This window comes from Scomber scombrus, chromosome 5 (genome assembly GCF_963691925.1).
Source record: "Scomber scombrus chromosome 5, fScoSco1.1, whole genome shotgun sequence".
NCBI lineage: Eukaryota > Metazoa > Chordata > Actinopteri > Scombriformes > Scombridae > Scomber > Scomber scombrus.
This window is the reverse complement of record NC_084974.1, coordinates 32,779,857-32,790,510: the sequence shown is the minus strand read 5'-3', so window position 1 is coordinate 32,790,510 and position 10,654 is coordinate 32,779,857. Positions and strand designations below refer to the sequence as shown.

The following is a 10,654-nucleotide window of genomic DNA, read 5'->3' as shown; positions in this document are numbered from 1 at the left end:
ACGTCACGGATGTTACGTCCATTTTATATACAGTCTATGGTTATAAATCCTTAAACCATCATTTTCTCCTTCACTGTTAAGTTTCTCAGTGTGTCGGTTACATGCTGGACCACGATTGGCTCCAGACTAGTAGTGATGTCATGAATCCTGCAGGTACGTCAGGGTATTAAACTGAGCTTAAAGGTGAGCTCAGAGAAGAAGGAGGACTTACAGCTGTCTCTTTAAAACTCCGTCAGGTTGAATAAAGACATTAAATTTGTTTCTTCATCATAAAACTTTACTGACAGTCTGTGTTGGTTAATTACAGCGATCATTAAAACCAATGTTGCACTTTACTGTAGTACAGTTAGAGGTACTCTTACTTTACTGTAGTACAGTTAGAGGTACTTGTAATTTACTGTAGTACAGTTAGAGGTACTTGTACTTTACTGTAGTACAGTCTGAGGTACTTGTACTTTACCGTAGTACAGTTTGAGGTACTTGTACTTTACTGTAGTACAGTTTGAGGTACTTGTACTTTACTGCAGTACAGTTTGAGGTAGTTGTACTTTACTGTAGTACAGTTTGAGGTACTTGTACTTTACTGTAATATTTTAGTTTAAAACCAATGTCAGTAACATGCATGTGATCCATCCCACACACACTCATACTGGGAGCTGTGGGCAGCTGCTGGGACCAGTAGACCGATAGCTCAGCTCAGACTTATATACAAAGATGGTGATGTTAGTGTTCAGTATTTTTTTAAACTGTTGTCATGACGACAAACAACCAGACCAGTCAAAACATCTGGATCAAAAATAAATAAAACTACATTTTTCTGTCTTCAGACCAAACAAACAAGATGAGAAAAATGAATCTGAGCTGCAGACGATGTGGTTAAATATAACCTAACCCATGCTTTTCAGGGTCAAATTTACTAAATACTAAATACTAAATACTAGGGATGTCCGATATTATCGGCCGATGTATACTTAAAAATGTAATATCGGGAAGTATCGGTATCAGGTTTTTATAATCGATATTTGTTCTGTAGGCTTCAGCATTTCCGAGCCTGCATGAACGCAGCATGGGACGTTTACCGGCGCTTGATGACGTATAACAACAACACGCTAGACTCGTGGGTCTCTAACCGTAGCTAACCGTAGCTAACAAGTTCATAGCGTCCACCGCCATGCACACGAACACACAAACAGAAGGTTTACCTCCTCGTTGTCATTTTCTCTGTTATGCTTTCGGTGAGTCGCGAGTCCGGTGGGTCCTATCTGGATCCTATCTGGGTCCTATCTGGGTCCTACTCTGCAGAGTCCAGTGGGTCCTATCTGGGTCCTATCTGGATCCTATCCGGGTCCTATCTGGGTCCTATCTGGATCCTATCTGGGTCCTATCTGGGTCCTATCTGGATCCTATCTGGGTCCTATCTGGGTCCTATCTGGGTCCTACCTGGGTCCTATCTGGTTCTACTCTGCTGGAGACACAACAGCTGAGAGGAGCGAGTGAGAGGACGTTCCTATAAAAGGTCCCGCCTCCAGAAACGGGGCTTATGTCTGTGGTTTGGAACTATTTCCAAGTGTCCCTACGGATAGTAAATGACTGCAAAGCAGCATAATAAATATGGCAGTGATATATTGGCACTTTTTTCCATAACTTAAGTTGAAGTTGTTCTCTTATTTTGCACAGACAGTGTTTACATGTGGAGCCATGTTGCATTTATGTTTGCATCCAGTGGAGCATCACAATAAAATTAGGCATAATGTGTTCATTCAACAATAGGAGATATGTTATGTTGTTAACTAACAGTTTTGGTGTAAAAAGCCTGCAAATATCAGTATCGGGTGATATCGGTATCGGAAATTAAGAGTTGGAGAATATCGGAATATCGGATATCGGCAGAAAAGTCAATATCAAGCATCCCTACTAAATACTAACTATAACTACTGACTACCTTCATCTTTTAGAGGCAGTAAAACAAACGTTTCTGCTTTCACTGTTAAACGTTTTCACTTCCTGTCTGACATCACCGTAATGGCGGCGAAACACATAAACCAGCTGCAATTTATTTATTTATTTTCTTAGAGAAATAAATGTTTACTTCATCTTAACTTTAAAAGCATAAACAGCTTTTATCTGTAAGGTTGTGAGTAGATGTCGTTACTTTTATTTTCCACTTAAGTTGTAAAATGTGACTTTTAGCAGTTTGATAAACAGCAGCTGTGTGAGCGTTAAAAGGAACACGCTGCCATTGAATGCAGCACAGACAGACAACACTGAAGAGGAGACACAATCCATCCCTCCATCATTCTGTCTGCATCCCCCACCGAACCCCCCCGAACCCCCCTGATTCCCCCCATCTGCTCTTCTCCTGAAGTCTCTTTAAACGCTGCTGAGTGGGTTTGATATAAGACCCTGAACATCCAGGGAGGGAGGAGTTATTGATGTGACAGAGATGGTAAAAGGTACATTTGGGGGTGGGGTGGGGTGGGGGGGGGGGGGGGGGGGGGTGGGGGGGTCAGATTGATGGAGAAGGGCAGGGTAAGTGGGGGGGGGGGGTATCTCTTTGTTCCTCACACACACACACACAAGCAATCATTACCTGACTACTATCTTGGGACAAATTACTGCATTCTGTCTCCCCCCCTTACATCCGTCTATTATGCATTAATGTGTGTGTGTGTGTGTGTGTGTGTGTGTGTGTGTGTGTGTGTGTGTGTGTGTGTGTGTGTGTGTGTGTGTGGGTGGTAGAAGGCGTGGTGTGTTTGGTGATAAATTGATAATCAGATCTGTCCGTTATGTTCATTTCCTGTCAGAGACCCCATCTGGACACACACACACAGACACACACACACACACACACACGCACGCACTCGCACACACACACACACACACACACACACACACACACACACACACACACACACACCATCCCCCTACCAACAGTTTGTGATGGGGTCTCAATGAAGTTTAAAGGAATATTACAATGTTTAAGTGAATGTTGTCTGTGGAGCCAGGCTAACAGTTTCCCTTCACTTCCAGTGTTTGTGCTAAGCTACGCTAACGCTTCTATGTTATTCTGTAGTTTCATGAATAACATGATCTCACACATCAGAGTTTATAAACACAGAATCAAACATGTTTCTGTGTTTTTAGCTGATTTCAGTTTTAATATGAAGCAAATTGTTGTTTCCTTTAAATGATAAAAAGTGCTTTAATGTTTAATGAGTCATAAATAATCAGTTCAATAGAAGCAGAGAAAACAGACGAGGAAGACGCTGACAGCTATTAGAGATATTGATTGATGAAGACATCTGTGTGTGTGTGTGTGTGTGCGTGTGTCTCTGTCTGTGTGTGTGTGTGAGTGTGCGTGTGTGTGAGGGGGGAGGGGAGGATGAGTTTTAAGGTCCCAGATGTCACCAGAAAAAACACAAAAACATTTTATATTCTGACAACAGCAGAAATTTTATTAAATTCAGTTTATTAAATGTGTTTATTTTGTTTTTAAAAATAATTTACTAATAAATAAAATACAATAAAACTTCATTTAGCATCTTCATCCCATCAGCATGCATGAAAATAAATATATGGATTTATTATTATAATAATATACTTAATATATATTTTTTTAATTTTATATTTAGTTTATGTTTTTCAATTACCTCAAAAAATACTATAATTATAATTTGACTTTTTTTTTTTTTACTTGCATAGTTATAAATAAAGTGAAAGTGTAGAATCACATTTGTTCATTTTTTAGGTATAATGTTTTTTTTTTAATATTTACTAATAAATTATTATATTCAATATTTTATATAGATATATTTTATATTTAAAGTGTATGTACTTTAGAGACTATTGTTGAATGCTATAAGGTGAATTAGAATTTTACATATTATTTTTTATTTGCATAGTTAAAGAACTGAAACTATATTTATATTTAAGTGTTATTTTAAAGATTATTTATTTTATTTAGTTCCTCTCAGACGGGACAGTGTTTATATTTATAAACCAACAATAAGTTTCTCATTCATAAAAAAATGTTTTCAGTTATTTTTTATATTGTTATTAAATTAATCTACAATTTAATTAATTTATATTTCAATGTTATTAATGTAATGTTATCGTCCTGGAGAAGAAATTTGGGTCAAAATGACAAAACTAAATCTCTTTGTTGTTGGTGTTCGTCTCTCAGTGCTGAAGCATCTTCCCCCACCACACACACACACACACACGCACACACACACACACACACACACACACACACACACACACACACACTGACAGACACGCACACACACTGACACACACACACACACTCACACACACACACACACACACACTGACAGACACGCACACACACTGACACACACACACACACACTCACACTCACACACGCACACACACGCACACACACACACTGACACACACACACACGCACACACACACACACACACACAGCAGTATTAACTCAGTGAGGTCAAACGGAGCCTCTATTAAAGTATTATAGACGGTCAGCCAGAGATGAACACATAGATTATTATGGTCTGTGAGTGTGTGTGTGTGTGTGAGTGTGTGTGTGGCTGGATTATTGTCAGACAAACACACTCAGTCATGGGTTCTCACCTCGTGATGACATCATGCTGATGTCAGCAGCAGATAAACGGAGCTTCACAGACAAAAGAAGATGATAACTGTGCTAATGACTCAGTTTACAGTCACACAGGTTTAATAAATAAAGAGTCAAATAAAATAGGAGGCCAATAGTATCGGATCTGGGCAGCGCCATCTTGAACATTTCAGGTGCATGCTGGGTAAAAATAAAAACATGGATTCTACTTATATGGGCATCAGGAGGAGCATGAGGCGCCCTCCTGAACCTGTGAACCAATCAACCTGTCAATCAACCACGTAGCCACGCCCTAATGCATACCCTGCTTTATCGTCACATATAAAATCAGGGAGGCCAAAATGTCCCAAATGAACATCATACTACATTGAAGAAGGCTTTAAACTAGCGATTGAGACCATAAACACATTTTGAAAACGTTTACTGAGCTTAGAAATCAAGTGAGAAGTTGGTGAATTCTCCATTGACTTGTATAGAGACGGAAGTCCTTTTGACACCAAAACGGTCGCCCCCTGGTGGCCTTTTGATAGAATGCAGTTTTAAGTTACTTCTGTGTTGGCATCATTTCAGAGGACCGGAGCTCCCCACCTGGTTGTTAGCAGTAAAAACCAAACCAGCAGAATAATCAGATATATCAGACTTTGATACACCCACAGTACTTGTTAGTAGATCCGTTCTTTGTTGGTTTGGATCCAAATATCAGAAGATAAATAGATAAATCAGCAGACTGGTCCTTTAAATAGTCTGAAGCTGTTGGTGTGAGATGAGGTCGTGCAGGTGGAACCAATTAACGCTTTGATGTGGATTCATTAGTGAAGTTAGAGCTCACAGTTTAATGATTGATCATTTATACTGTTACATACACTCAGTGAGCACCTGAGCAGTCTGATGTTTGCTGACATTAGCAGAAAGGTGATAAAGTCAGTGATGGTTCAGATCATTGATTTATTATTGGCCAGCTCGTTAAGGAAGAGTCCACAGCACCAGTAACAATGAAGAATGAATGATTTTAAATAAAGATTCAATGGCAGAGATGATTTATTGGATTTAAATATGAAAAGTTGCAGAGTAACGTTGAAGAGCCGACGCCTCACATGTTTTAATCACAGTAAACTGATCTGATTGGCTAACGAGAGCCATGAAACGTATTGATCAGCATCATCTGGTCAAGCTGAACTGGTTCTTTAGTTTCCCTGTTAGACTCAACTATGTGTAAATACACACACACACACACAAACACACAAACACACACACACACACACACACACACACACACACACACACACACACACACAAACACACAAACACACACACACACACACACACACACACACACACACACACACACACACACACACACACACACACACACACACACTGTGAACTGATGTGAACTGTGCTGGTTTTCAACCATATTCGGGCAACAGACAGTCGGAACTAAATTAGCAGGAAACATACTGTGTGTGTGTGTGTGGCATCCCTGGCATTTAAAGTTTAAAGAAAGGTCTCAGTTTGGCCTTTACACAAACAAACACACACACACACACACACACACACACACACACACACACACACACACACACACACACACACACACACACACACACACACACACACTCAGATGAAAGCATCAAACAGCTGATTACACCTCTGCACTCTGAGTCTGTTTGATGTTTGAAATACATTTACTGTAGTACAGTTTGAGGTACTTGTACTTTACCGTAGTAAAGTTTGAGGTACTTGTACTTTACCGTAGTACAGTTTGAGGTACTTGTACTTTACCGCAGTACAGTTTGAGGTACTTGTACTTTACCGTAGTAAAGTTTGAGGTACTTGTACTTTACCGTAGTACAGTTTGAGGTACTTGTACTTTACCGTAGTACAGTTTGAGGTACTTGTACTTTACCGCAGTACAGTTTGAGGTACTTGTACTTTACCGTAGTAAAGTTTCAGGTACTTGTACTTTACCGTAGTGCAGATTGAGATACTTGTACTTTACCGTAGTACAGTTTGAGGTACTTGTACTTTACGGTAGTACAGTTTGAGATACTTGTACTTTACCGCAGTACAGTTTCAGGTACTTGTACTTTACCGGAGTACAGTTTGAGGTACTTGTACTTTACCGTAGTACAGTTTGAGGTACTTGTACTTTACTGTTGTACAGTTTGAGGTACTTGTACTTTACCGTAGTACAGTTTGAGGTACTTGTACTTTACTGTTGTACAGTTTGAGGTACTTGTACTTTACCGTAGTATAGTTTGAGGTACTTGTACTTTACTGTAGTATAGTTTGAGGTACTTGTACTTTACTGTAGTACAGTTTGAGGTACTTGTACTTTACTGTAGTACAGTTAGAGGTACTTGTACTTTACTGTAGTATTTCCATGTGATGCTACTTTCTACACCTCAGAGGTGCATTTATTTGACAGCTTCAGGTTTTGGCTCTTTGTGTTTCTGTTCTGTTGGACACTAAAATGATGAACCCTTCTGTGATGTTCTTCAGGAGGAGGAGATGCCAGAGGAGGTGAACATCGATGATCTTCTGGACCTGAAGACGACTGAGGAGAGACGACAGAGACTGCAGGTAACGTCTGTCCGTCTGATATATGAGCTCATCTGAGTCAGTTTTTACCTTCACTCTGATCAGCTTAACCTTCCTGTCGTCCTCCCGGGTCAAACTGACCCCGTCTGTTTTGACTGTTCTTTCTTTCCTTCCTTCCGTCTGTCTGTCTGTCTGTCCGTCCTTCCTTCCTCCCTCATTCTCTCTTTCCTCCCTTCCTTCTTTCCTCCCTCCCTCCTTCTCTCTGTCTTTCCTCCCCCTACCACCCCTCTTACTTCTTTCCTCTGTCCTTCTTTCCTTCCTTCCTTCTCTCTTTCATTCCTCCCCCCTACCTACCTATCTACCTTCTTTCCTTCCTTCCCTCCCTCCTTTCCTTCCTTCTGCCTCCCTTCCATCCTTCCTTCCTTCTTTCTCCCTTCCTCCCTCCTTTCCTTCCTTCTTCCTCCCTTTCTTCCTCCTTTCCTTCCTTCCTTGACTCGAGGACAACAGGAGGGTTAAAGGAAACTAAACATGAATATTAACAGTGTTGAGGTTTATAATGTTTTATCCTCTTCACACGATCTCATGTGTTTTTCTTCTTTGTGTTTTCAGGAGATTCTTCACTCCTGTAACAACAACACAGAGGTAAGACCACACACACCACCACTTTATGATTTTATTCTGTGTGAGACGAGTCACAGAAAGTTGACCTCTCTTAGAAAACATCAGCTCTCAGAGTTGTACTGTTGATGTGAAGCATGAGAAGCATGTAAACACTCGTCCTGTTTACTGACTGTTTATCCAAAACCTGCTGACCCGTCGAAACTGCAGCTGTAAAACTGATCTCTCACTTCATTTATTAGTGTTTAAGCATTCCACAGTAAAACTGCACCAAACACACAGTTTATATTCATCTCCTTTTTGTGTTTCTTCACTGCAGTGTTGAGCTAAATATTACATTCAGCTGAGAAACAAACTTGAGATAACGTTAATCTAACACAGATAAAGAGTTAATGAATTACTGGAGGTACATTTGTCACACAAATGATGGTCCCTGATCTGTCTCATCCCTGCAGGTCTTCATCAATGACTTACTTGTAAAACTCGAGGGTTTACAGAAGCAGGAGGATCTGCACAACGATGGCATCGACCTCCCTCAGCTCCACATCTACCCCACCCGCTCCGGATCAGCCGACAGGGAGGTGCTGCACTGAGACAGCAACCTGCAACATCTCCAACCGGATGGGGCTGAACTAAAAAACAAACACACCTAATGTCTGCATCCATCTAACCTGTCCTGAGGTTATTCCCAACATCAGTCACTAAGTTGATCACTAAAGCCTCCACCTGTTCTCTGGACCTCATGCCCACAGTCTTGGTCGTGGCATGCCTACGTACCCTCGATCCCATCAAGGTGGACATTGTCAACTCAATGGCCACAGTCATCCCTCTCCTCAAAAAGCCTCCCCAACTACCAGTCGATCTCCAACCTTCATTTTCTCTGCAAAATCCTGGAAAGAGCAGTTGCCACCCAACTCTATCAGCACATGTCCAACCATTAGCTCTTAAACTAGGCTTCAGAGTAACACCACAGCACAGAGACCTTCATCAAGATCACCAGTGACCTCCTCATCGCTGCCGATTCTGGCCGCATCAGTATTCGTGTCCTCCTGGACCTCTCTGCAGTCTCCAACAACATCCTCCTCAAACACTTATCCAACTACTCAGGCCTCACTGGTTCATATCTCTCCTGCTTAGACACCCAGAGAGTCATATCTCACCATCAGAGACTCCAGTTCCACCCTGGTCCCAGTTAGGTGTACCCCAAGGTTCTGTGCTTCAACCTTTCCTCTTTAATCTACATGCTCCACCTTGGTAAAATAATCTGCTATCTTGTTCCAAGCTTCCACTGCTGTGCCGATGACACACCGCTGTATCTCAGCACTAAACCATCCACTCAGCTTCCTCCACAGTCCTTAATGAACTGCCTAAACAAAATAAAAATCTGGATGTCATCCAATCTTCAAGGTTCAATAGCAACAAAATAGAACTCGTGCAGCTTGTGTGCTGCTCCAGAAGGTCTGAGATTTTGTCCTGCTACATCTGCTCAATCCAAGTCCTCAACCTGGATGTCATTCTGGACTCCACCCTCTTACTCCAGTCACGCATCAAATCCATCACCAAAATCCACCTTCTACCACCTCAAAAACATCCCAGACTTTGTGGCAGAGACCCTCATCCATGCTTTCTAATAACTCAGCCCTGGTAGCACATCACCCCCATCCTCATCCACCTTCACTGGCTCCTTGGTCAAGTCCTGCATCTCCTTCAAATTCCTCCTCCTCACCTACAAATCCTATCAGACCTCCTCCACCCCATAACCTGAACTTTCTGCCGACATAGATCCACAATCCTGGATCTTTTTTTAAAAAACTCCTGAAATTGTACCTGTTCAACCGAGGTCTATCTACTTAATTCTGTCATTCTCCAACAATCTTTGCTGTTATTATTTATTTTCTTTTTTTTGTTTTGTCTGCTTCAGTATGTGTAAAGCGTGCTTGGGTCTCTTGAAAGGCGCTATATGAATCAAAGTTATTATTATCACTCCACCCAAATATTATGGCGCTTTTCTACTACACAGTTCTAGCACGACTCGACTCGACTCGTTTTTTCTGCGTCTCCATCAGGGATAGTACCTGGTACCTGGTGCTTTTTTAGTATCTGCTCTGTTGAGGTTCCAAGCCAGCCGAGCCGATACTAAATGTGACGTCATCAGACTGCCGGCCACTGATTGGTTTAAATACCAACAACAGCGTTACAGTGATTCGTTTCTCTTCTCTTGCTTTGTGTGAGACAGAAAGCCTCATACAGCAGCAAGTACACCATCGCCTCCATGTCCTCCATTGTTTATGTGTTTGTGTCGCTATGACGACCCCGCCCACGTTGAGGAGGAACTATAGTAATGGAAAAGATTCCTGGTACCAAACCGAGTCGAGTCAAGCCGAGTAGTGCTAGAACTGTATAGTGGAAAAGCGCCATTACTTCCGCTGTCAGGTAAAGCAAACGTACCCCTTCTGGTTCAGATAACCAGCCCCACCCCTCTACACATTCACCGTCCACCTCAGCTACGACAGACTGAAAAACAAACAGTCTAATATGAGCTGTAACCCCACCCACCCCAAACACCACTCAAAACAGGAGGACGCTTCATTTGTTCACGCTGCTGTTGCGTTTGTTAGCAAGCAGCAGGGGTGGAGAGAGTTGTAAAGCAAGCGTAGGACATTGAATCTCTATCAGCTGATGATCATACAGCTGAAGGTGGTGCAGACAATGTTTAAAAGGTCTTTACTCATCAAGAACAACGCCAATATGCGACAAGTTATTTAATGCACAAAAAAACTGGTCAACATAAAGTGACGATGAGCTGGTGCTGATTCTGCTAAATAAAAGTATGACAACAAATCAAAAGTACCTAAAAACCTTGTGATAGAAAATGTC

The 10,654-nt window shown here is 41.5% G+C and overlaps 1 protein-coding gene across 2 annotated transcripts in view; it reads left to right on the top strand.

Moving 5' to 3' along the window:
- The window catches only part of LOC133980066 (protein phosphatase 1 regulatory subunit 14A-like), an 18,943-nt gene extending 8,747 nt beyond the window's left edge, over positions 1-10,196 (top strand). For both annotated transcript variants that reach the window (XM_062418637.1, XM_062418636.1), the window contains 3 exons: positions 7,121-7,201; positions 7,769-7,801; positions 8,233-10,196. In XM_062418637.1, coding sequence (XP_062274621.1) covers positions 7,121-7,201; positions 7,769-7,801; positions 8,233-8,370 — 252 coding nt within the window. In that variant the 3' untranslated portion in view covers positions 8,371-10,196. The remainder of the gene's footprint in view (positions 1-7,120; positions 7,202-7,768; positions 7,802-8,232) is intronic.
- The last annotated feature ends 458 nt before the right edge of the window (positions 10,197-10,654 follow it).